The 26,499-nt window shown below is 39.9% G+C and overlaps 2 protein-coding genes across 20 annotated transcripts; one reads left to right on the forward strand and one right to left on the reverse strand.

Moving 5' to 3' along the window:
• Nucleotides 1–149: 149 nt before the first annotated feature.
• fhl1a (four and a half LIM domains 1a) lies at nt 150–6,693 on the forward strand. The gene is given in 7 exon segments (XM_020923369.2): nt 150–424; nt 4,525–4,706; nt 4,992–5,169; nt 5,282–5,451; nt 5,531–5,717; nt 6,225–6,303; nt 6,305–6,693. Coding segments are annotated over 7 exon segments (891 nt in total). The 5' UTR covers nt 150–402; the 3' UTR covers nt 6,378–6,693.
• On the reverse strand, nt 6,688–26,176 carry map7d3 (MAP7 domain containing 3). 19 transcript variants are annotated; one of them, XM_055158859.1, is made up of 19 exons: nt 26,047–26,176; nt 19,972–20,073; nt 19,427–19,507; nt 19,023–19,186; nt 18,825–18,930; nt 18,287–18,370; nt 17,703–17,810; nt 17,283–17,384; nt 16,974–17,072; nt 15,560–15,685; nt 14,126–14,241; nt 13,430–13,545; nt 13,129–13,349; nt 9,946–10,075; nt 9,571–9,856; nt 9,218–9,271; nt 9,006–9,090; nt 8,777–8,936; nt 6,688–8,628 (listed from the first exon to the last, which is right to left on the reverse strand). In XM_055158859.1, the coding sequence occupies exons 1-19, from the start codon at nt 26,090–26,092 to the stop codon at nt 8,355–8,357; spliced, it is 2,460 nt and encodes an 819-aa protein (XP_055014834.1). In that variant the 5' UTR covers nt 26,093–26,176; the 3' UTR covers nt 6,688–8,354. The 19 variants fall into 19 exon arrangements, with proteins under 19 accessions (XP_055014834.1, XP_020779074.1, XP_020779073.1 ...); XM_020923415.2 differs by having other exon boundaries at nt 13,430–13,548; XM_020923414.2 differs by having other exon boundaries at nt 14,126–14,265.
• Nucleotides 26,177–26,499: the final 323 nt, after the last annotated feature.

Here is a 26,499-nt window from a genome sequence, read left to right on the forward strand (position 1 = left end):
ACATACATACCAGCGTAGATAGGCAGCGTGAAGCGGACTACTTGATCCAGTGATAACAGCCTAGTGTAGTCATTTGTACAGGATCAGAACAATATTTCTCACTTGATGGTGGTGGGGGTATCTGCTTTCCCCTGTGGCTTTATCATTCTGGTATTTTTACTCCTGATGTTATAGCAACGGAATTCAACGTGGACTTAATGCAACAAATCAGTCCACACAGTCCCCCGTCCTGTGCACTTTAATGTCTTATGGGAAACCTAAAAAGGAGCAGAGGGTTGTGAGGGTCGGGTCACAGAAGGGTATATAGACCACTGCCCATATTACGCCAAATAGTCTGCAGCTTTGACCCTCTCTGGATGCTACTGTATCGTTCTACATATAGACCAACAGACCAGAGCAACCATGACTTTCTACAGACACTCAGGTATCAGCAATTTAGTGTTTTTAATGACTGAATTATCTTTCTGTAGATTGTTTTTGAACATATGCCTTCTCTTATTGTGATTGCTAATACATAAATATACATAAATATATATAATGTTTTGTGAGCGTATGAGCTTATGTTGCTTTTGCTTTTGAAGTTAATGCAGAATTGATGTTTAATCCCCAGCGGTGTTGGTCAAGAGAACCCAAAACACAGGCACTTGTGCTTTTGGGTACAAATGAAAATACTTAAACCTGCACATATTGATGATTCAGTCATGTCTAATGGTCACTGATCAGCTCAGGCCTTTTTAATCAAGAGATCTACAGCCACTCTTCTGTCAGTAAAATCATGTGTTTTAGAGCGAGGTTTGTTCTGTGGAAGAATAAACGGGGCTCTTTTGTGCTAAATGGTACTAATTAAAAGTTTATGTTCATTAAGTAAATACTGAAAACCCAGATAAAAAATATTGCTGGGTTTCAGATTACGCAGCATTCCATAATCCATTAATACAGATAGATGAGATTTTTGTTGAAATGTAGTGAGTTCTTAGGTTTCTAATAGCAATCATCATGGTCACCTTTTATGAATTTACCTTTTAGATATTTCATGGAGAGTACAATACAATCAAATGGCAAATCTGGCTCTTGCCCACCAACCAGAAGTATGCCATAACATTCAAGAATCTGAAAACCACAAAAAAAAAAAAAAAAAAAAGAAATGTTTTTTGCCATACAACAAGGGTGGGCAATTATTTTTTTCCGTGGGCCACATGAGAAACAGAAAATATTGTGGAGGGCCACGCCAAAATGCTTAACTCAATTCTGTATAATATTAATTGTATTTCTTTATAAAAAGCAGAAGTTTTGACTTCTGGTAAGTATATGCTATGATGAGGCAATGAAATAATGAGGCTGCTTTACAAAAAATACCATATAAAAACACCTCTAAAATAAAAGCAATGCAGCTTTAGTCCATTTATGAGTTAAAATTATAAAATATGTTTATTTCATAATTTCAAATAATCTTAAACGGGCCGATCAGAGTCAACCAAAGGGCTGTATGTGACTCAGGAGCCATACAGTGCCCAGGTCTGACCTACCGTATTCCAACTCTCCTCTTAATTACGATTACACACTGCAAAAAAACAATAGCTAAATTAAAATGACTTAAATTGAGATCATTCTGCTTTATTTTATTTTTACCTGTCAACTTGACAGGTAAAAGTGGAATAAGTGTGTTTTTCTTAATTCAAGCAACATTTAAATTTGTTCCTTATTTTAAGTGTAGTACGATATTTTTTTATATTTTAAGTACAAAAAGTTCCACTGGCAGATAATTTTACTCGTCAGGTGAAATTTATTCAAATCATGATAAAACTTTCTTAATTCATGTCCTCTTAACTTGGATAGATTTTGTTTTTTTGCAGTGCAACAAACCGAACTAACTCATCTTTTGTTTTGCACAAGGGCTAAGCTTGTCCAATATGGAAATACATCATTTAAATATGACCTGCGTCTTAAACCCCCAACAGTGTAATAAAAATCACACACGGAATACCTGATTTTATAGGCAAATTGTTACTGATGGTCTGCATGATCTATGGAGTAAAACAGGTGAAGTCCCTCATTAATGATATATATTGTATTTCAACAGTATAACAAACACTTTTAGAACAATCTTATATAATACAGTAGTTACTCATCCTAATCCCACCCCTGTTGTTGTTGTAGCCCTGTTGCTATTGATGTCCAGTTGTAGACCAAGAAACTTTGCTGGCTGCATCAGATCTTCCCATGGCGCCTTTAATCCCATCTCTTCCATAGCTGTGACTCACCTCCATAACTGATCCTCCTTTGACCTTTGCATCTTCCAGTTGGACTTCCCAGTGGGGCTAAAGTGGTTTAGCCCTGTCCATAAAGAGCAGAATGTGGGTACATACCATGGCTGTTTGAGCGGGGGGCAGCTGTCATAACAAAAGCTTTACGTATCTCCACATCTCATCGTACCACAATAGCTACATAGTCCCACTGGTCTTCTGCTCATTTGCCCCGGGCTATGGAAGGTCACTGTACTTTAAATAGAGCCTGCTGGATAATATTGACTGCTTGGATTGATACATGGACTAAGTTGGGCAGATTTGAGAGTGGTGTGGCATGCCCCAGTTTTTACCTCTGATGCACAGCTGCCGATACAAGCTGTGTATACTTCTTCAAAATAGCTGCACTTAGAAATATTTCCACTATGTTTCTAAAAAAAGAACTATTTACTCGAATCTAAATGGTCTTATTATAGAATGTAATTACCAAATGGTGAATCTGATGGATGTCAGGTTTCAAATACATTGGGACAGAGCCATAAAAGGGCGACAAAAGAACCTTTTATTCACACTGTATTCATAGACATAGACTTCTGAACCATGCTATCTGAGTTATGCAAGTTTAAGAGTCTCTATTGAGACACAGAAGATCAGAGCACCCCAAACAAAAGGGTGCTTGTTTCATTTAACCAGATGCGTATCACCATTTCTGAGCCATTATAAGTGATATATCAGTGTTTATCAGAAACAGTAATTCATTTGTGATACAAAAATTCAAATTAGCTTTTTTCTTTTTTTCTTTTTTTTTTAGGTTTAAAGGGCCCATATTACTATTACTATTTTCTGATTTATTTTCTAATGTTGTTTCCTCATCACAAACATACCTGGAGTTATGTTTTATTTGATTTACACATGTCACACACAAACCCTACATATTCAGGCTGTGTTCTTTTCTCAAACTGAAAACACGGTTCCACTTTGTGATGTCATGTGGCAATACAGGAAGTGCTCCACTGTGTTTTAAAACTTTTTACACCTTCATTAGTATCATTTGGATAATTTCAACCCTGGAATTTCCAATCTCTACTGAACTAAAGGTAAAAGTTAACTGTTAACTTAATAACTACCACTTCATAACATCACAAGGTGGAACACAGCATTTTGTAGACTAATCATTAAAGGGTTCCTCAGACATGTGTGAATAAAACTATATTCAACTCCAGACATTCAAACATGGCTTAAAGTTTCATACGAGTCAATTTTGTGTAATATATGACATTTAAATTATGTTCACATTTTTTATTGATTACCAATGAATAATTCTATCTATTGTTTTAATATATTTGGCTATGTATCGTCTGGCTGACCCGTTTGAGCATGTTCCAGTGTGAACATTTTTCAGCTACAACATTGATAAGCTGTTAGAGTAGTTCCAGGAAACCACTCAGGCCACTCCAATGGGACCACAGGAATGCTGATGAATGAACAAACCAAGGCAATCCAGATCTCTGTGTTTAGACTGACTCATAAAAAAATGCAATCCCACATGAAATATGTAGACTCCATTTTGTGTTGGACAGTGTCAGAAGGTCTGAAGTCTGCTCTTTGTGTGGGGGAATAATGCAGATACACAAGTCTATAAATAAGGCCTAAGCTTTTCCAGGGAGGGCTTGATAAAAGTCACTTAAGCTGGAGGCGTGCAGACAGGCTCATATGAGTGCACTTTACTCTACTCACACATACCTCATCTGTGTAGTATGCTCATGTAGATGATGTATCTTTGTTTTTTTTAAGGAGAAAACTATGTGTTCAGGAATTATAATATTATAACATAATATAAAAGGACAGTTTTCAGTATAGCTGCAGCTGGAGAGTTTTTCGTTAAAGCAATGGGACCTGTTCCTCTGTCTATAAAATTCTGTAATACAGAAAATTTGCTATGCTTTTGAAACGCTATAACGCCAACACATCCAACACATACTTGAAGTTATTATCATTCATGAGTCATTGTCAAGCTATGAATGTTGAACACAGAGGATGATGTGGTGTATATACATAAGGCTTAATCTGCAGAGGTTCTGTAAAAGTGTTTTCCCACTGATAGGCAACTCATTTCCGTCTCCCACAATTGCATATTGCTGTTATGACACACCCATTTTGGCGATAATTTTATGTCTGATTTGCTAATTAAGTCTTTTTATGTAAATTTCCCATCCTAGGCAAACTAATCATTTGAGATAACCCTGAATACAAACCACGCTCTGTTGTTGTACATTGGCAGGCCCTAGACACTACGTGAGCTCCACCATGACAGACCGCTTTGACTGCTACTACTGCCGGGACAACCTGCATGGGAAGAAGTATGTGAAGAAGGATGACAAACACGTGTGCACAAAGTGTTTTGACAAGCTCTGTGCCAACACCTGCGCTGAGTGCAAACGTGCCATCGGAGCTGATGCCAAGGTCCAGTCCGGCTCATTTACCACATTTAGAGCATTCTTTCTCCTTACAAGGCAGCGAGAATGTCTTGCAATCAAAGTATTGTACCTCATGTTTTAGCTAAGTAAGATGCATAAGGCCAAGAGGGGTCAGTAAGCACTTTCGTACCCACTCAATCTACTTGTCTTGGATCACCACATCTTCTTTCTGACCCAGAGTCTGACTCCACAACATGAACAATGCAAACCCCAGTTTAATTAAGGGAGACTTTACTCTTTGTTTACACTTTACATTACATTATGCTTTCAGGAGCTGCACCATAAAAACCGCCACTGGCACGAGGATTGCTTCCGTTGTGCCAAGTGCTATAAGCCCCTGGCCAATGAGCCCTTCTGTGCCCGGGACGATGGCAAGATCATGTGCGGCAAGTGCAGCTCAAGGGAGGATGGCAACCGCTGCCAGGGCTGCTACAAGGTGGTGATGCCAGGTAACATGCTGCAGTCATGAATGCTATCTGGTTGAACACAATGTAGATTGCTCTGCTCAAAATAATGTTTTTGGTATTACCAATTAGTACTTTATATAAACGTGTGTTTCAGGATCCCAGAATGTGGAATACAAGAATAAAGTATGGCATGAGGACTGCTTCACCTGTTTTGAATGTAAGCAGCCAATCCGCACGCAGAGCTTCCTGGCTAAAGGAGATGACATCTACTGCGCTCCATGCCATGACAAGAAGTTTGCCAAGAAGTGCTACCACTGCAAGCAGGTACACAGACCAAAACAGTTCACCAGCCATTAAAATGTTCAGTATATTAGTGGTACAAGAGGATTTTCTGTTTCCTCAGCCCATCACCTCTGGAGGCATCAGCTATCAGGACCAGCCCTGGCATTCGGAGTGTTTCAAGTGCAGCACCTGCAGTAAACCTCTGGCAGGGACTCGGTTCACCTCCCATGACAACCATGTTTACTGCGTTGACTGCTACAAGACAGATGTGGCCAAGAAATGCCATGGCTGCAAGAACCCAATAACAGGTGAGACCAGGGGGTGGTTGAATCCACGTGTAACTATATAATATTTACATATATCGTAAAAATGTAATTAGCTTGTATTATAAGGCAAGATATCAACATATAAATCTGGAACAGTTTAAATACAAAACAAACATCAGAGGGGCTGAGTTCATCCTCAACATCTCCACTGTCTTCTGGGCATTAAGCTCCAGCAGCTGGGCACCTCCCTGTCGTAGACAGTCATTGGTGCCCAAGATCTGTTGTTGAGAATAGTAGTGGAGAGAGTACACACCACTGTGGAGATCCTGTGTTGATCATCAAGTGTACAGAACATTCTTCCCCAGCCAAGTATTTTGCAGTTATAAAAAAGGTGGGAAAATGAAAAGCTACATTTTAATGAGTAGGTCTGAGCATCCCCAAAACTGAAGTTTTTGTTTATTCCCAATCTTCATAGATTACATCTGTGTACTTGATTGGACAGACATGTTTATAAAATATCAATGTTTATTAAATTGCTTTTAAATCTAGGTTTCGGCCATGGCACAAATGTGGTCAACTACGAGGGCTACTCCTGGCATGAGTACTGCTTCAACTGCAAGAAGTGTTCCCTCTCTGGCCAATAAGCGCTTTGTCATCAACGGTGACCACATTTACTGCCCCGACTGTGCAAAGAAACTGTAAAACCTGATCATGCACATGGCAACAGTAGTACTGCTATGGAATATGCTGAGGTTGCATTAATAATTGTAGACCGGCAGTTTTAGACAGAACTCAGTAGCTTGAAGCATATGTATACATTATGTAAATAGAAGGTTTTGCTGCACATTAATATTGTCTAATCCAGATTACAAATGCTTGAGAGCAGATGCTATATTACAGGAAATCAAGCATGCCAGCTAAAAAGAGTCACTGCCTCTGAATGTTGCCAATCCGTAAAGGATCAAATAAAAATGTTCAGATGTTTCGCTCTGAAAATAAAGAAATGGCAAAGTTCTAATTTGTAAGTCTTTATTGTTAACAGTTTGAATTTTTTCAATAACATATTTACAGTCCAATTTAACCTCTTAACAAACAGGGCGGGGAATGGAGACTCAAAGGTGCCCTCCTTAGGTGGACTGATTGTCGAGGCTGAGGTGAAGACATTTTTTGTTAACTATATTATAATAAAAATAATCTTTAAGACACAGTTCTTGTGTAATGTTGAGAGGAAGGAGTCATAGTATTTATGAGTATAGGTCCCTGATAAGCAGCAGGCTGGGAATATATACAATATCTGTTCAAGCAGCATTTTAGAACATCTCCAGGAACAACCATAAAAAGGGCTTGGAAAACATTGGTGCACATATAAATTTCATTTTTTTATTTTAGTTACAAATTGAAATGGGCTGGTATGAGGACTTTTTTTAACTAAAGATCGACTGAACATTCTTTGAGCTCATTTTTCAAGGCTAAAAAATTAAGTCTGAAAAGGCAGAAATCTAGGTCCACACCTATCAAGTTTTACCACCAGCCCTGCTGTAACAAGCAAATATTATTTTCACAACAAGTTGGGGTTTATGGCTGACAAAAGTTTCCTGAATGCCGTAACACAAGGCCTGAGTCAAACAGCTACCTTCTGACACCAACTTTTCACAAATTCACGTCTAAGCCTTCCATCACCAATAGGGCTCCACTGGCCTAATACTGGCTATGCACAATACAAAAACATTTAAATATGTAGACTTGCATTTTCATATATCATCGGTCAACCATCAGTTATATTTTATGTAGCTATGTACATTTAAATGGCTGAAATGCGGTTTGTTAGTAGCAGCTAGTGAACTGGGATTTCTTAAGTTTTATGAGAACTCAGAACATACAACCTACAGGCATATCACTTGGTTGGAACACTGTGATTAAGTGTCCAGCTTTGTAACAATGTGAAACTAGTGGACCTCACCAAAAGAGGAAATTGTGCTTTAGTTTTAAAATGTTTGCTTTAAACAAGCTGAAATTCAGTTACAAAATGTACAGTAATTCCATTAGTAAACATACACCTAAACAAATAAAACCTAAAAGGACCATAAGCCTTACTGAAACTAATTGCTAAAACTTCACTGACCAAACACCTCCATCAGGCTTTCTTTAGTCGTTGGTTTGTAACAGTTGTGCTGCTAGAGCCTCTGGTGGCCAAAAGAGGAATCACAAAAATAAAGTCTGGAAAGCTATGAATCACGTGGATAGTGGGTCTACTCTAAGCAGATGGTAGAGTGTGGTGTGAAGTTTAAAACAACCCAAACAATATAATATTGAACTTTAAATATTGGAAAATAAGAAAACAATAAGGCCATACATCTGGTTGCTGCAGAAAACAGCTGGTCAAGTAATTCATAGATCACATGCTAAACTGGGGAGGACCGCAGCCCACCTTCACTCAGATTACAGCACATTTATCAGTCCTTCTAGTTTATATTGCCTCAGTACATAAATGATAAATGTGTAGTCTGTAATCGTATTATACAAATGCATTAACTATAACAAATACAGCAAAATTAATAAGTTACATTAATGTACCCCAACAAACAAAATTATTATAAAATATCATTAAACTTGAACATGACAAAGAAAAGGAATTTAGTCCTTCAGAACCAAACAGTGGAAAAAGGATGAGGCCTGGAGCTAAACAGGCTGATTAGAGGAATGAATTGTGTTTACAGGAGTAGTTTTGTCTTCAAATGTAACCCTGTTCCCATCAGGGGTCCCACCACAGTCCAGTAAAACCTGATTACAGTCCCCTGCCTCCATGAGGGGACGGCTGTTGTGACCATTAAGGTCAATGAGGCCCTCAAAGCTCCACTGGTTAGACTTTCCATTGAGACCGGAGACGACAATGGCTGAGTCCTGCTCATTCACAAATTCCGAGCCTTCCACAACACGAGTCTTGGGCACAAGGCTGGAAAAGAAGTGAGTAAATAACAAGTCCTTAATTTAATTGTTTTCTTATGAATATGCACAAAAACAAATAATGCTCAAATGATCATTTTTATTTAGCATATAATTACATATTAAATGGTGCATTACTAGTACTAATGTTGTCGTACCTGTCAGGTGGAAGCTCCTCTGTGCTCAGACCGTTGTTATTCTCCTTGTCTTCTGTTTCTGGGTTTCCATTCACACTGCACACAGGCTCTTGAGGTATGGGCTCTCCAGAAGACAGTTCACACACAGCTTTTTCAGCTTCAGCTAAAGCCTCACTGGTGTCTGATGCACCACAGAAAACCATTAGTCTTTTATAATTATGTATATGCTCAATTACACATCTTTACCTACCATTAAATTCACAGTCCTGGTCCAGATCCTGGTCTTGGACTTCTACATCTTCTACATCTCCATTTATGTCTTTATCTTCATCTTTCTACAAAAACAAAGGATGATGTTAAACACAGCCCTCAAGTTATTTATAAGCACACTTGTACAAGCATTTTAAGAGTACACTTTTTATACTTTTAATACTATACAAAAACTGAATATGGTTGACTAACCTTACAGTCACTCTGATCTCCTTTCCTAGTCCTCTTCATTATTTCTTCAATCCTCTGGGAAAAACACAACGGTATATTTAGTGATCTGACTTTACTATTACTTGGTAATTTGTAAATGGTCATATTTTTATATAGTGCTCTTCCACAATAAAGACATTCAAAACTTTTTACATCAAGGAACCAGTTCACCTATTTGTATGTGCACGCACACACGCATGCACACACACAGAGGCATTCATTTTTGGGAGGTGGAAACACACCCCCAACCTGTGATGAATTTGAATTCAGAATTGAACCGGCAACCTTTGGATCGGACGAACACTCCACTACTGTTGCTACACGCTACTTCATACCTTCTTCCTCTCCATGCGCTCCTGCTGGTTCTGTTGCATGAGACGCTCCCTCTCCTCTTGAACTCTCTTGGCATCCTCCAGGGCCCGGGCCTCTGCCTCCTCTTTCTCTTTCTGGAGCTCAGCCTGTCTCTGTGCCTCCTCTGCAGCTGCCTTCACTCTCTCCTCTTCAGCCTGACGAGCCTCTTCCTCCTCTCTGATCCTCCGCTCCTCTGCAAGCTGCTTCTCCTCCTCAAGCCGCTTCAGTTGGGCCTCCTCGGCTAATCGCTTCTCTTCTTCTAATCTGACTCTGAGAAAAAAATAATGTTAAATGTTTGTAGCTGTGTGCGTGTGATGTCATACATGAATATTAAAGGATATGAATACAAATGAGCTTACCTCTCCTCTTCTTCCCTCTGTATCCTCAGTTGCTCCTCCTTCTCCTTCTGCTCCCGCATCAGCCTGCGGTTCTCGGCCAAGATCTTGGCAGCTTCAGCTGCAGTGTTAGTGCCTGTTCCACCTTTTGCATCTATAGTTTAAAAACAACAAAATTGGTAGAGGAGGAGGTAGAGAAGATATGTTTAGAGTTAGGTTTGATTTTTAAATTAGATTTAGCTTCTGCCTTACTGGGAGACTTGAAAATAGAAGTGATCTTGTCAATTTAATTATAACCCTAGGAAAATGTTTTATTTTCAAAGCAAAAAATCTATTCTCACTTAATATTAACTATTTAAAAAAATATATTTACCAATACTTAACCTGGGAAGGTTATACAATTGAAACGGACAAAGAGAAAAAAAAAAGTATAAAGAGCTGGGAAGTTCTTAAATACCTGTGAGAAAATTAGTCTGTGTATTTATATGCTAAATATAGCATATAAACTGTTGTCGGCCATAAGGATTTAAAGTAGGGACATACATACTATTCATATATCCACAATTTATAGTAAAATAAATAAATAAATGCAAAAAAAGGGGAAAAGAAAAAATGCTTTGAGATTGTGACGGGTGGTGAAAGATGATGAAAAGGAAATGATGGTGAAAATAATATTAGTTTAAGTATGGGACTAAAAATGTATTTAAAAATGGGGAAGAAGAAAAAAAAGAGATGCCTTAAAATTATGATTTGAGTTTGTAATAAACTACATAAAATGATAAAAGGAAATGATAATAAAAATGGTAAAAGTAATGGTATAATAATGGTAATGGTATTTAGTAAAAATGGTAAAGGTAAATGCAGTGTGGTTTTCGTCCTGGCCGTGGAACACTGGACCAGCTCTACAATCTCCGTCAGGTGCTCGAGGGTTCATGGGAGTTTGCCCAACCAGTCCACATGTGCTTTGTGGATCTGGAGAAGGCTTTCGACCGTGTCCCTCGTGGTGTCCTGTGGGGGGTGCTCTGGGAATATGGGGTTCGGGGCCCTTTGCTAAGGGCTGTCCGGTCCCTGTATGACCAGAGCAGGAGCTGTGTTCGCATTGCCGACAGTAAGTCAGACCTGTTCCTGGTGTATGTTGGACTCCGCCAGGGCTGCCCTTTGTCACCGGTTCTGTTCATTGTTTTTATGGACAGAATTTCTAGGCGCAGTCGGGGGTGGGAGGGGGTCCTTTTTGGGGACCACAGGATTTCATCTCTGCTGTTTGCGGATGATATTGTCTTGTTGGCTCCATCAGGCCAGGACCTTTAATGTGCACTGGGGCAGTTTGCAGCCGAGTGTGAAGCGGCAGAGATGAGGATCAGCTCTTCTAAGTCCAAGGCCATGGTTCTCGACCGGAAAAAGGTGGCTTGCCCTTTCCGGGTGGGTGGAGAGTCCTTGCCTCAAGTGGAGGAGTTCAAGTATCTCGGGGTCTTGTTCACGAGTGAGGAGAGGACGGAGCGTGAGATTGACAGGCGGATCAGTGCAGCGTCTGCAGTGATGCGGTCGCTGTATGGGACCGATGTGGTGAAAAGGGAGCTGACCTGAAAGGCGAAGCTCTCGATTTACCGGTCAGTCTTCGTTCCTACTCTCACCTATGGTCATGAGCTCTGGGTAATGACCGAAAGGACAAGATCGCGGATACAAGCGCTCGAAATGAGTTTCCTTCGCAGGGTGGCTGGGCGCTCCCTTAGAGATAAGGTGAGGAGCTCAGTCACACGGGAGGAGCTCGGAGTAGAGCCGCTGCTCCCCCACGTCGAGAGGAGCCAGCTGAGGTGGCTCGGGCATCTGTTCCAGATGCCTCCTAGACGCCTCCCTTGGGAAGTGTTCCGGGCATGTCCCACCGGGAGGAGGCCCCGGGGAAGACAGGGCACGCAGCGTGTCCCTCCAGGACACGCTGGAGGGACTATGTCTCTCGGCTGGCCTGGGAACGCCTTGGTGTCCCCCCCCGGAGGAACTGGAGGACGTGTCTAGGGTGAAGGAAGTCTGGGAGTCCCAGCTTAGACTGCTTCCCCCGGATAAGAGGAAGAAAATGGATGGATGGATGGGTAAAAGTAAATATTAGTTTAAGTATAGGGACTAAAAAATATATATATATTTTTTTTTATTTAAAAATGACAGAGGGGGGGAGAGGAAAAAGGGAAAAAAAAAAAAAAGAAAGGAAATGAAACAAAAGGGAATTTCAATTATGAATTGGCCGCAATGTGTCAATGTGAGGGAGCCTTGCGGTGTATTTATTTTGCACTATCACATTATTTATCGGTGTGGGTGGTTGGGGGGACATGGAGGAGCTTTTTTTGTTGTTGTTGTTTTGTATTTGTTATGAGTGTTGTGGGTGTTGCTTTATGTTTTTGTCTTTGTTTTATGCTGAATATTGTAATTGTTAAATGTTGATTGTTGTTTTATTTTCTAAATGTTATATTCTGTTGTCCTTAATAAAAAACAAAACAAAACAAATAAACAAACAAAAGAGTTTATTTAAAATGAACTACCGAAAACTGAGGGGTTTAATTACAATACATTTGCTGCTGGTTTCTTATGAGAACTTAAGCTCAGGGCACTAGGCTACAGAGACTGGAGAGTTAGTGGGGCGCCTTCTGGTTTAGCCCTGGTTTAATGGAACTACTCCATAACTTTTAATTAAAGTAGAGCTCTATGTTAAAATGCCCAGAAAGAAAAGCTTGACCAGCTATGAATACAGGGCCCTGGATGTACAACTGATGGCACAATCACTTGCAGAGCACCACTCTGACCAGATGGTGGCAGATGTGGGAGCTCCCAAGTCTGAAACAGGAAGTGTCTGCAGCTGGGGGTTAATGGGCCTCCAGCTCCTTTGAGATTTACTGCAAACTGAGCTGTGCCACCTCACTCCCCCTTGTGTGCTCAGGGAATGAAAACAAATAGTATTTCAACTCCTATTGTGGAATCAACACAATTTTAAACTGTACCTGTATACAGCTTTAAATTAACTGCTCTAACATTTAAATAAGAATGTATTCCACCTCACAAGCATGTTGCTAGTTCTCCATGTTTTAAGTAAATCAGGACATTATTTTACTTGAATAGCCATATTTTCCACTAATGCTACTATTCCTTCTGAATACAACATCTTCCTCTGAAATTTAAAAAGTATACAAGAGGTTATTCACAGAACCACAGTTCATCGCTTACCATCTTTCTCTTTGGCTTTGCTGGAGTCTGGTGATGGGGCACCCACAGGCTGAACAGAGCACAAATCCTTGGATTTTGAGTCTCTTTTTCTGAGGGTGGGGGGCCCTGTTGGTGTAAGAGCTGGTTTCTGGATGGGTGGAGGTTTGGACGTTATAGGCTGAGGAGATGGAGGGCGCTGCTTCAGTGCACCAGGTGAAGGGGGTCGTGCTTTTGAATTTTGCCTAGAAAAAAACAAAACAAACAACATAACTGTAAACAAAAAAAATTCTATATATGTGTCAGTGTTAAGTGTTTTACTAACTTGGCTGCTCCTGGGGAGGGAGTTCTCATTGGAGCTGCATTGGGGGCAGGGGATGGAGAGCGATTTCGTGTGGAAGTAGACGGGGAGGCTGGACGCTGTGCTCCTGTCGGCCTGTTCTTCTTTAATGGAGGCAGAGGTAAGAAAATGTAAATAGAAATTCAAAATGCAATTTGATGTCATATACAAAGAATAAAGTGTATTTTCACTCTAATTGTAAACTACAAGAAACACAAGTTTGTTGTTGTTAATGACATACTGTAGCAATGAATGTAATATTGGTCTTAACATTAGGCCCATGGGTCAGGGCTGGGTCTGCTTTGCATAGTCAGTCTCTAATCAGGCCACTGTGATGCCTTTGTCTCACGCGATCACAATGAGAGCCTTCTCTGCTGCACAGGAGGAGCACTGGAGCCAGTCACCGCAGGCTACCCAGTAACAACCCAGTGCTGGCTGTGGTGTTGTCAGGACTGTACAATAACCCATTAAACTTCTGATTCATTTTGCCTATAGTTAGCATCTTGCATAAATATATATGGGCAAGCTGTCAATGCTTCATCCACTTATTTAAATGCAGAGCAATTTTGTTGGAACATTTTTTGTCATTTTCTGGGATTCATTTTGCTAATGATCACAAAATAGGAAAATCTTTCAAAAAAAAGTACCAGAATAAGTATTGAACCAGAAGTGTTCTATTACCACTGAATGGTCAAGGGCTCCATCGGCAGACACAGAAGTGCTCATGCCACTCTTGTGCCGATCACTGCTGCGGCTCCGGACGGGCCCACGCGATGGGTGCAGTGGGCTGGCAGAGGCTGAGCGAGGACACAGGTGACACTCTGGTAAAGGACAAGTCATTGCACGGCCGGTGAGGGGAGTGGAGGGGGGCAAAAATGGTGAAGAGCAAAGCAGCAGAGTGCGAGTAAAAGGGAATGTACAGGAAGGAACCAGAGACAGAGGGATATGAAAGGGTTTAGAGGATAATGGAAAGTAGCGGGAAAGTTCATTTGTTGGGGACAAGAGCACAAAAAGAAAGCCATTTTTTAGAAAGAGCATCATGAGCAGGCAGCAGGTTTAAATGGGTCTGATTGGTATGGGCAAAAAATCACACAATAAAATCTCCAAAAAGATCCCAAAGCTTCTATACACAAAGAAAATACAACCTTCAGTTAAGGATCTACACAACAAACACACATTTACACACAAATGCAGATTAGTCCGCTGAGTCATCAACTTCAATAGTACCTTCTACTCTTATGACAGAGGCAACAGGTTTCTATGTAAAAGATGAATGTAATGTAATGCAAATGGATCTCCCTTACTGTATAAAAACAATATGTTACAGTTCTCTTGTAGCCAAAGGGCAGCATAAGCAGTAAAAGGGGGAATCACTGTTGTCTCCAGGCTAAAAGCCTGCTGTGTCAGATTGAGAGATTAGCCCTGATAATCCTTAACCTGGAGAACTGTCCCTGTTGTGCCCTACCCACAAGTACCTTCTGGATCATTTAGGCAGCTGTCAACAGCCAAAAGAAATGACATGAGCAGAAGTCACACACAAGTCAAAACGTGCCCATGAACAAGGCTGGTCCTCTACAATGACAGAAAACTGACCTACAGAGAACAAATGACCATGTTTTATCAGTTATTAAAAGTATTGTCAGATATATTAAAAGTCCCTCTAAAGCTACCAAGAAACATTGTAAGTGTGTGTCATTATCTATGGAATAATTCTGATGTACCACAGTCCCGCACATAAGCAGCTTAAGACAAATCTTTCGGGACAGTCAGCCTCCTCAGGCACAACAGGTTAACTCACAGTAACTAACTCTTACTACAGAATCCACAGTTGTGTCCAGTCACAGAGTGCATGTGAGTTTGAGGGCTGATGTGTCTGCACCAACAGACCATGCAGCCTCACATGACACTAGTTTAGAGCAAATGACTAGCATGTGTACCACAAACAAACAAGAGCAAGAGCCCTACACGTCTACCACACTGCTTAAGATTGTGAAAGAAAGAAGAAGAAGAGCAATAAATAAAAAAGGATCACTCTACTATAAACTATACTATAAATAATCTGTCAAACAGGAGTCTGTGCCATCCTCCCTCCTCATATGTCTATGTGGATGTTACCTGGAGAATCTGTTCCTTCAGCGGACAGGGCAGCAGCACTCTTGCTCCTAGCTAGTGAGGCCTGGGTGGGTGTGAGCAGGCGACTAAGAAGCCCTTCATCCACAGAGCTGACCGGTGGCTTGCGAGCTACACGGCCGAGAAATACCCCCCAAAAAAGAGAGAAAGAAAAGACCCAGAAGAAAGAGTGGGGTAAAGAAGGAGAGGACAAGGGAAACAAGTGTGTTAATTTTGAAAAGGTCACCATGTGATTTAACATAGATTCAGATTCAGCATCAAGACATCAAAATAGTCTTACATGTGTCCACAACAACATATCTTTACTGTAACCTAAGACTCCAGCTGGGGAAAGGACACCATGGAAGAGTATTTAGTTTCAAAGCTAAGTATATTAAAAGTAGTAATACAGAGCTGAATTAGATGATCAAGTCAAATCAATGGGTCCTTTAGTTGTAGAGTTGTACTGACTAACAACTGAGGAGGAGAGACATTTGTGAACATCAAAGACAACACACCATATTACAGGGGAGAAGCAGACCAAAGGTTATAATACACTTGCTCTGTGAAATTAATCAAATGTATCAAGGAATGTAGAAATTAATGTGCACTGCTGAATCTTGGCCACAGATAAGGAAAAATATAGAAGTGTATATTTTTTTCTACACTCAAGCTTTCTAAATCGTACACTACACTAAAGTGGGCAGCTGTAAGTGGGTATTCAGGGGCCAGAAATTAGCAGTTATGCTGCCGTTGCTGTATTTACCCAGTTTCATCACAAAAAACACATTTTGCATTTGACAAAACAATACATTGAACAATGAGTTAATAGAAAGATGTTGTTGTTAGTTCTGAAAGAGTGAATTTGAAATGGTTGTGATTAGAGATGCAGCAATACTGTTATCAGGACCAATTCAGAGAGATTTCCCAGATCAATATAGATTATCTGTGTAATGTGGGCAATACTGAAGGATTCATGTTTTCATGTTAAATAGTTAAATAATTATTTTCATTTGGTTTAATGAATAAACAATGGTAATGACTCATTAGCATTGATATGAGGACTGAAAAAGCTGGATCGGTGCATCTCTAGTTGTGATGCAGAATAATGACATTGTCTAAAAAGAAAACCATCAGCGCCTTGTGACAAAAGACACCATGCTGTGTTAGGAGACATTGCAACACAGGACTGAGGATAAAAACATGTTAGAAAGCACATCAACTTGCACAATTATTTGGGAACGTGACAAGAGACAAGATGGAAGATATCTGAAATGAAAAATCTGAAGAGTAATGTCTCCATGAGACTGAAAGGTGTTGAGAAAATGTGTAATAACCCCGCCAAGCTCATGTGCAAATGCATGCTAGTCTTGAACACAGAGGCAAAAAGGCAAAAAGGTTGATTGTTCATGCCAGCCACCTTGATCATCCGTTCTTCCCTTATCAGGTTTGGCAGGGCTTTGTGGTCTGGCCACACTTACTCGAGTAAGGGAGGAGCTTCTCATCTTCATGGAACGGCCTACACACATGACATTGTTATGGCTAAACACGCCAAACCCATTACATATAGACTTATATCAAAAGGATAATAAATAATTCAAGACTGATAAAATATTTTGAGAAAATAAACTGAAATGTATAGTCTGAACTGATTGGTTAGACCATGCTATAGACCAGCATATGCTAGACTATATGATGTTGTTAGTTAAAAAATTATTTTTTTTTGCACCTGTCTGCTCCACCTGAGGTTTTTTGACGTCCTCCTTAGTAACCTGTGCAGCATTACGGTTGCTAGGCAACCGGTTACAAGATGAACTTCTGGCTTTAAAACCTGGGACACAATGACGAAACACCCAGCAATCAAATTTGGCACACAAGTACATAAAATAAGACTACCACTGAAATACTAACTGGATGTAATCTGAAATAGTAAAATCACTTAAATCAGATTTTCTAAGGCTGGATAACACTAACAACGTAACCTCAGATTAGTGAGATTTACAGCTTTTACATTTTAAAATTTTCAAAATGGCAATAAATGACCCTTGTTAATGCATACCAGCCTAACAGCTGATAACACTGAAAGGGTTAAAAACAACTGAGGAGAGAAAGGGAGAGGAAGGACAACACAAAGGTAAGGAGGACTTACTCTTATCGGGAGATTTGCCAAGGGCGGAGGAGGAGGAGGAGAGGCGTTTGCTGATGCCAGCCTCGGACGGCTGCTTCAGGTTGGTGGTGGATGTGGAACGGTTGTCCACTGTGAGGGAGGAGGAGGAGAGACAAACAAGGGAGGAAGGGTTTACACTGGAGGCCGGGTGATAGAGAGGGCATTTGGGTCACAACAATAGGGATACAGTTCAAGGATAAACACAAAACCCTATAGCCCAACAATGTGTTGAGATAAAAGACTATTCATGTGGAAATGCACCATGTTTACTTTCAGAAACTTCCTGTATTAAGAGTTAGTAAAGACAACTGTTAAGAGCACTGACATGTCACATGCTTCTTGATCAAATTAGGCTTCTGCAAACAACGCAAAACTCACTTCACACCAAAAACCAACACTACCAACAACAACAGTGCATATATCCAGCATATTCATAAGATTTGCCCAGGCCAAAGCTCATGCTGCAGAGAAAAACTGTTAATGAAGAGAACTGGTGAGGGTTCGGTTCAGTGAGGAAACTGTACATGTCTAAGTGCCCGTGCTGGTTCAAACTATCAAAATAAAACCTTGTCGACTCCGCAGGGGCTTTTCTGGAGAGGCAGGGGAGATTACTATAGTTACTGGAGATGAGGCGCTGGCATCAGAGTCTCCTGTAGGGATACAAATCTCTCAGGGAGGAACACTACAATACAATGCAATTACATGTAGGTGATGCACAACCTCCACTAAAAGTAAAGGTAAGAAAAACATTGACATATAGGAAATATATAGGAAAGTGATCTACCAGTTAATTTCTATAACTGAAAAGATTTTGTCCAAATAAGCAATTGGGAAATAATTTATGATTTATGTTCACTTTAGTTTCATGCTAAAATGTGACATCAGAATTTCAGACAGGCACGTTCCAGTATAACTCCATGAAAGATTCAGACATTGTGGCAGTTTTTCTTGTGGAAAAGCTTGGTAATGGCCATCTGCATTTTCTCTTTTGACCGGTCCTCCAAATAGATTTTAAAATATGAGGAGAGTATAACCTTATGACATCACAAGTGTACAACCTAATAATCCCAATAAAAATTGTAAATTCAAACTAAAACCTCTTACCTGCTCGTCCATCTGAGTCGAGCCCTCCCCAAGACCACCTTTTCTGCCTCTGATCCACTCTTTGGTTCCGCTCCAGTGTCCTCAGCATCACTGCTTTATAGTGTTCCTAAGAACACAGACAATTTTATTTGTTCAAAGTATGAAAAATAATTCAGTGAAAAGATAAATATTTGTTAAATCCTCGTGAGCGCTGAGCACCTTTTCCTCTTCCTGTTTCTGCTTCCTTTTCTCTTCCGCCGCCAGTCGCTTCTGCTCTTCTTTCTTTCGTTGTTCCTCCACTTTTTTCTGCCGTTCTTCCATTTGACGTTCCACTTGTATTTTAGATTTTCGCTCCCGCTCCATAATCTGGGATTCTCGTAGAGCTTTTTCAAAATAGGGGAATAAAAGAATGTTACTCTTTGTACAACAGGACAAAGAATTTACTTTAGATCTAATTCAGTGGTTTCCAAACGATTGTAAAATATACCCCAGGTGTATGCCGAATGACCTATGGGTGTATGCCGCTGGACATCAAAAGTCTGAGGGGGTACACCACTACACAAAGTTTGGGACCACTGATCTAGTTCACTTTCTAAAATAAAAATCTAGTTGTATATTCTTACCTTGTTGTTTTTCTGCTTCCTCTCTTCTCTCTCTTGCTACTCTCAGTTTGTCGTCTATTCTTAATGTGGCACCGTCAATAACTGAACAAGTACAGACAAATAAAGGAGCATGTAGACACAGTGACAGAGTGTGTTGTGCTGCTGCGGAGGCATGTCACCTGTTATAAGATGATGACTAAGGACTAGCTGTAGTAAGGCCTGACAACAGTGTGTTTAAGCCTTGAGAGCAGTACATAGACAGGGGCAAGGCACAGACAGGGGCAAGGCACAGACAGGGGCAAGGCACAGACAGGGGCAAGGCACAGACAGGGGCAAGGCACAGACAGGGGCAAGGCACAGACAGGGGCAAGGCACAGACAGGGGCAAGGCACAGACAGGGGCAAGGCACAGACAGGGCAAGGCACAGACAGGAGCAAGGCACAGACAGGAGCAAGGCACAGACAGGAGCAAGGCACAGACAGGAGCAAGGCACAGACAGGAGCAAGGCACAGACAGGAGCAAGGCACAGACAGGAGCAAGGCACAGACAGAGTGTGCGTACTTTACCTGGTTTACAGCCCTGAGCTTTAGCGGCGGTGTTGGCTGCAGGCACAGGACTGGTGCCTGTGAGACTTCTCCGCTCTTCAGCCTGGGCCTGCGCTGCAGCAGCTGGAAACGAAAACATAGCAGAAAAATACAATCACATCAAAGACCAGAACTGCAACCATTGCAACATTTTTATTAAAAATATACATATATTTCATTTGCTCCCCAGATAGATCCAACAGATTTGAAAGTACTGAACAATCCAGCTATTGAGCCATGTGCACACCCCACTCAGTGCAGCCTGGAGCCAGCACACTGCACTCTGTCACAAGCTCAGTCAAACAGGCCGCTGTGAAACACCTTTAGGACCAGCACTGTGAACTCATGCAAACTACTCTCTGGGCTACAGAGAAAAAAAATTACAATAAATAAATACAAGTTATTCCCTCTAAAATAGGCAAAGGCAGTTTGTCAGTGTATTCTACAAAAAAAGTATCATGGTGCTTTATAGTCTCTGGGATTCTCCTCCCTGTATTTTCTAATCAAGGATCCACAATCTGATCAATGCCTCCTCTGCTGCTTCTCATGACAAACAATGCAAAAAGCATTTCTGTGATTGGCTACTCAGCCTGTCAATCACACTGATTTGCACTCTGGGCATAAACCCAGACGATGTGTCTTTGTGTGCAGTCTTGGTTGGCCAGGCAAACTGTTTTTGTTGAAGTTATTTCAAGGCAAAACTAAACTAACCAGACAAACAACAAATGAAATGTAATGTGTGTACAGAGCATGATAAACTACCCTGCTGACAGTTACCACAAAGGAAATACATTTTCATTCAAATCCCAATCATACAAAGTAGCAAACAATTCATGTGATGCAGCAGTTACCATCTCGCCTTAGCACACTCAAACTCCATGTAAAAAATAAGAGAAGTTTGAAGTGAAAGACGCAGGAAGGAACAAGGAGGATGTGATGAAGCATTATGAAGCTTCGAGTCAGCCGGACCTCTTCCCTTCTTTTCCACTGTGTCAGACAGATCACACTCAGCTCATCCAGGTACACATTCTAATTATTAAGGTGTCACTTTCTGGGCCAATGGGCAAGGCTGATTTTTAAATTAAAATTAGATTATTTCCCCAAATAACCTCATTTGAATTCAATATAAATTCACCCACAGCCTCGTTTTACAACAAACTGCATGAGAGAGCAGGCCAAACAAAATATCGGCCTCTGTAGGAGAAGTGTTTAAGAAAGATATCAGATACACTAAAAAAGTGCAAATACTGACCAACTGATATCAGTCTATATCAATTTTAATTCAAGCAAGACCCTCAACAGACATTTGTATAATACTGCTCAATATTATGACGCAATTACAATTAACTGGATGAATGAATTGTATGAAGACTCTAGTGGTACATCTATGTGATCCAGGGGGTAAAAACAACCAAGTTAAGTGCTGTGACCTCAGACTACAGCATTGTGGGTAATCCTAAAGCTGAGTGATCTAATGAGGAGAAGAGCAGATCATGTATCTCCATTGCCCTTGCTCTGCCTATGGTCAAAAACCTTTGTCTCACATTACTCTCTCTCCTCCGTCTCTGCACATCCAAATGCACAAGTCATAAATGAGTAATCACAGGACTACAGCTCAGTGATGCCCGACTTAAGGCCAGTCATAACAAACTTTACCACTGTACATGTGAAACATGCTGGTGGAGACCATTTTATTACCACCAAAAACATCAACCTTATGATAAGCAAGATAATCCCATTTAAATTATCATTATTATTTAAATGTATTGGCATGTAAATAAATGGCACATTAGCTCAATGTTAGCAGTTAAGTAAATAGTATCTATGATTCATATTGATACTTTGCAACTGATGTCATGCTAACTGAAGGCTCTTCTCTGTCTGACAATTGGATCTGTTAATCAAGTTAGACTTTAATCTGAGCCGGTTTTAACATCTGAGCAGAAAGATCTGAACTAAAACTGGTGAGCTGATTTGTGCTGTTCAACAAGTCTCTCTCTCACATAAAATTACTGTGACAAGCTTGTTAGCATTAGCCAACAGTTTTTCAGTTAGTCACTCTCACCTTTTTTGTTAAAAACTAAAACAGGACCATGAACACTCGTAATGATCAGACTTCTGAAAATGTGTGGTTTAAAAACATTTCGTATTTGTTCTTAAGATTTCAGACTATCTTAAAACTTTTTGAAAATGTTTGCTAATGTTAGCACTGTGGTTGGCATGGAAACTGCTGAACATTCCACCATAGGCATATGCATAACACCCCCAGCAACACTGCAACATATCAATAGCACCAATTAGTTCCGTAGTGAAAGTAAAAGATGCATTCAATCTGAAAAATATTCAGTGCTGGAAGAGGGCGATTTAATTTTTATTATTATACACTGTACACTAGTGTTGTCACGTAACTCACAAATTCACTCAGTGCTCAATACCAACTACGATACCATAATGGAGATAAAATTTTCCTTTTTTAGAAATAGAATGTAATATTCATATACAAAATCATAATACTTTATCTTAGTATGAGGTCTTTCACTTGTTCTAAAGCTCATAATCGTAAGACAGATTTTTTGCAATATTGATACTTGCTCAAATGAGTATCTAGTTTGGATTATTAGTTTTAGTATCAGTTTGTATCTGATTTGATACTTTTGACAAACCTGTTAAACCTACTATAGATGGTGCAGAAAAACATTCACGATATTTTTGATATTTCATGCCTATTGAGTGCCAGTTTATGTCTAATTTATTGAACAGCATAGTAATAATCATGAGATGCCTAGACTTATGCTCATGTTAAATATCAGTGACATGCAGTATCTGAGCAGGAGTTTGTGTAAAAGCCCCATTAGCAGTACTGAAGCCAGCCCTTACAGATAGGACTGCTGATGGAGCTGACTGAACAGTAGTCTGTATGGGGCAGGTGTGCTGTGGTCATAGACATGCAAAGAGCCCTCACACATCACTTCATCACTATGGAGATCCTCGTCACGCACAAATCCAACTGTCTCCTTCACACAGTCCACTATTAATAAGAAACAAGAACCATTTTTTATCATTTGATTTTTCCTTGCTTTAGTGAAAAAGATATTGCTTCCCAGGAAACAAAAATCTGACTTGAAGTTGAAGCAAGTTAATCAATTAATTGCAACAGATCAATATTTGAAATTGTTGTCATATTTTAGTATTTGAATAATAGTATTAACGGACATATTTATACCAAAATTACACTGGCTGCAAACATCAAGACATACACATTTCTGAAGCTTGTTGTCAGATAAAATCAAATTGAAAATCGTAATTGATCAAGGCAAGCCAGTCCTAATAATAATTTTATTGGTGAGTTTTAGGGATGTAAGGATATCCAAATCTCATGGTAAGATATTATCACGATATTCATCTCACGGTACCATATTTATTGCGATATTTTGAAGAGGCTAATATAATTGTACATGAAACACTTTTTTGCTTTTAAAATACATTGGGAAGATTTGGTGTGAATTATTTCCATCAATTCAATTAAAAAAAACATATCTACATGTTGTCTGCACTGAAATCATGGAATATGTAGTTTCCGATGTTCATAAGCTGTTGCAACTATAAAACCATGCATTTAAGCAAAAGAACTTGTAATGTGATATACTGTGACCTTCCACGATATTATTGAGACTTTTGACGATACGATATCACAATAGTTCGGTTATTGTAACATCTCTAGTCAGTTTTCATATTTTAGATTGTAATGGGGTCATACTTCCAAACGAGGGGATAAGTATAAAATATTATTGGCCTTTAAATTGTTATGTCATCTGAAACCAGGTAATACCCTTGCAATATTGCATTACTACATGTTGCAGTGATTATACACTAATTTTTTTCTAATTTTGCACATCTCTACAACAACAATGTGTATCATTGATAAATATCTGCCATCTCATTCTCTAGTCTAAAACACCTATTGCAATTATGATGTTACAATGGAATACGTCAATCCTTCTGAAATTAGATGGTGCATTCTCTTTGGACTCAAATGTAGCTTTGCTTTGAAGCTGTATGGAGCACACTGCAGTCACTGAAAAAGAAGCACTTAAAAACAAGGCTGAACGTTATTTACCTAAGTCAATTTCAACAAACCAACTGCACAAAATCAAAAGTCAATAGAAAAACTACATTAATCTGCTCTAAACTCTAAACTAAACTCGAACATATTTACTGTAGTTTCATTTGCTCGTGCTCCACACAAGGCTTCTGTGGGATTACTTAGTGCTAACGTGCAAAGGTAAGCCTCAGCTATTTGAAGTAAGTTAATGATGACACAGGCTTTCTCCTTCATCTAATAGGTCCAATTTCACACCTTTAAAAAAGACTTCACGTGTAACTAATACCCAACATTTTTAGTGAATGAATACAAATATTAAGTACAGCCTCAAATATTGTGATGCCAGTCTGAACTTCAAACAAATGATTTTGTTTTGCAATTCAAATCTGAGCGTGTGCACAGACTAATGGATTTCATCAGTAAAAAATAAAGCATGTAGTACTAAAAGAAAGCATTTCAGGGCATAGTTCCAAAGACCTTGTGTAGAATTAAGGCAGGTCCATTTCCTCTTTCGGTTAAATTCAACCAACTCTGAAATATTTGTCATGCTTTTGATTCAACAGCAGCTACAGTACAGCTGACCAGGGCAGCCTTGCAGAGTGACTTGCTGCAGACTCCTCCATTGTATAAGCTTGCACACATTCTTGTGGAAATATCTATGTACAGCTCCAGTCCCCCCCCTCCTGTCTGGAGAAAACATGCTAAATCTGAAACTTGAAGTAAAAATACAACCTCAACTTAGACTGAACAGACATTTTTGTAGAACCACAAGTATGGGTGGATGAGAATTCCAGTTCAAACTCTGAAAAAGTTAGGAACAGGAAGAGGAGCACTGTCAAATATACACTGTTGCCAAAAGTAAAACAGCAATTAGTGCATCAATGATCCAAACATATTTGTATTTCTAGAGGAGCATATAGAAATGTAACAATATATCAGGCCAGTGCTTAGACAAAAATGTCATACTGCAGAGGTTCCAGACTAAATATGCATATTACTTCAAGGGATACGCATTGCTTTGTCGCTATACCACCACCAAGTAGTGTCCTGTCACAGGCCTGTCTCTCCTGCATTATCTTAAATTCAGGTCAGACATTGTTGTGATGTTCTCTCTCTGGGCAGTGGAGGGGGTTTGCCATATGTTGACAAATAACTGTACTGGTGTAATGCTGATCGATCAAATCAAATAGTTATCCACTGTTGCATTTACGCATGGGCCATCACTTTGAAGACGTGGCCTCCTTAAAATGTCTCACAAGGCAACGGTTCAAGTATGCATGGTCGTGAATAAAGCTGTTAAGAAACTAAGATGGAATAATATATGCTAAAAGGAGGGTGTGATAAACATTGTGAGCAGATCAACATCTACAAAACAGTACAAGATGATCTGGCCTGCTCTTAAAAGAAGAAAATATAACGTTAGTTCACTTTATCAAACGGAGTCTCCATTCATTCAGTAGTAGCTTTGGCGTCACATACACGGAGGGCAAACGCCTATCACAAGCACAAAGCAGATATTATACACTGATGAGTTTGATGGATGAAATGGCCTGGTTATTACTGACTTATTATTATTGTTTGGACACAGGCGCACAGTCATAAAGTGATGCGCTGTAAGCTAACGCTAGTCAGACGAGTTTCTGCATGTCAACCGGCTCTTTCACACAACAAGTTACAACTTTGGCTCATGTAAACAAGACGAACAAACCTAAAACCGACGAGAACTTAAATAATGAAAGAATACCACGTGTAGGCTCATGAATTCATAACTTTTCGTCTTTGTTAATTGAAACCTCACCATTATAGACCGATCTGGCGGCTACTTGCTAACCGCCTTTACAAAGCGTTCAAATGACCCGGTTAGCCGAGCACGGGCCAGGCAAACGCAGCGAGTAATTGACATTTTACAAGATAAAATAGAGCCAAACAAGCATTATGATCCGGGTTAACCTTACCCATCTGAGCTCGCAAGCCTTTAAGAGTTGTAGCGCCATCCGCCATTTCTGTGAAGTTTTCCTTTCCTGTTTTTTCTAACCCAGGGGCGCGTAACACATCGCAGCCGGTGGACGGTGGGGCGGACCGTGGGCGGACCCATGGATCTATGGGTGGACCGTGCGGACTTTACTGGGCCAAATAGTCAGTGAAACTACACTACACACTCTGCTGCATTTCCGGAGGAAATCACAAACATAAATAATGTGGGAATAAATTTATTTCAAATAACAGGATAATAAATTAACGACATAGAACTTATATACATAGCAAAGACTATCCAGTTGTTTCAGGCTATGTACAAATTAACTTTTGTAGTGGCATGTTGTTATTGTCTATTTAAAGTGTTTTATAAGCTAATGGGTATAACACTGCCACATGCAAAAATTGCATGTGCATGTGCACTGCTTGATTAT

The sequence above is a fragment of the Boleophthalmus pectinirostris genome, unplaced genomic scaffold (genome assembly GCF_026225935.1).
Source record: "Boleophthalmus pectinirostris isolate CB_2022bp ecotype Guang Dong unplaced genomic scaffold, ASM2622593v1 HiC_scaffold_23, whole genome shotgun sequence".
Classification (NCBI taxonomy): domain Eukaryota; kingdom Metazoa; phylum Chordata; class Actinopteri; order Gobiiformes; family Gobiidae; genus Boleophthalmus; species Boleophthalmus pectinirostris.

Coding starts and splice junctions, on each gene's coding strand:
- map7d3 (XM_020923413.2), bottom strand. CDS start 26,092: ATGGCGGATGGCGCTACAACTCTTAAAGGCTTGCGAGCTCAGATGG. Junction 20,074..26,046: donor AGGCTTGCGAGCTCAGATGG/GTAAGGTTAACC, acceptor TTTCGTTTCCAG/CTGCTGCAGCGCAGGCCCAG. Junction 18,931..19,022: donor AGAAACAGGAAGAGGAAAAG/GTGCTCAGCGCT, acceptor CTGTGTTCTTAG/GAACACTATAAAGCAGTGAT.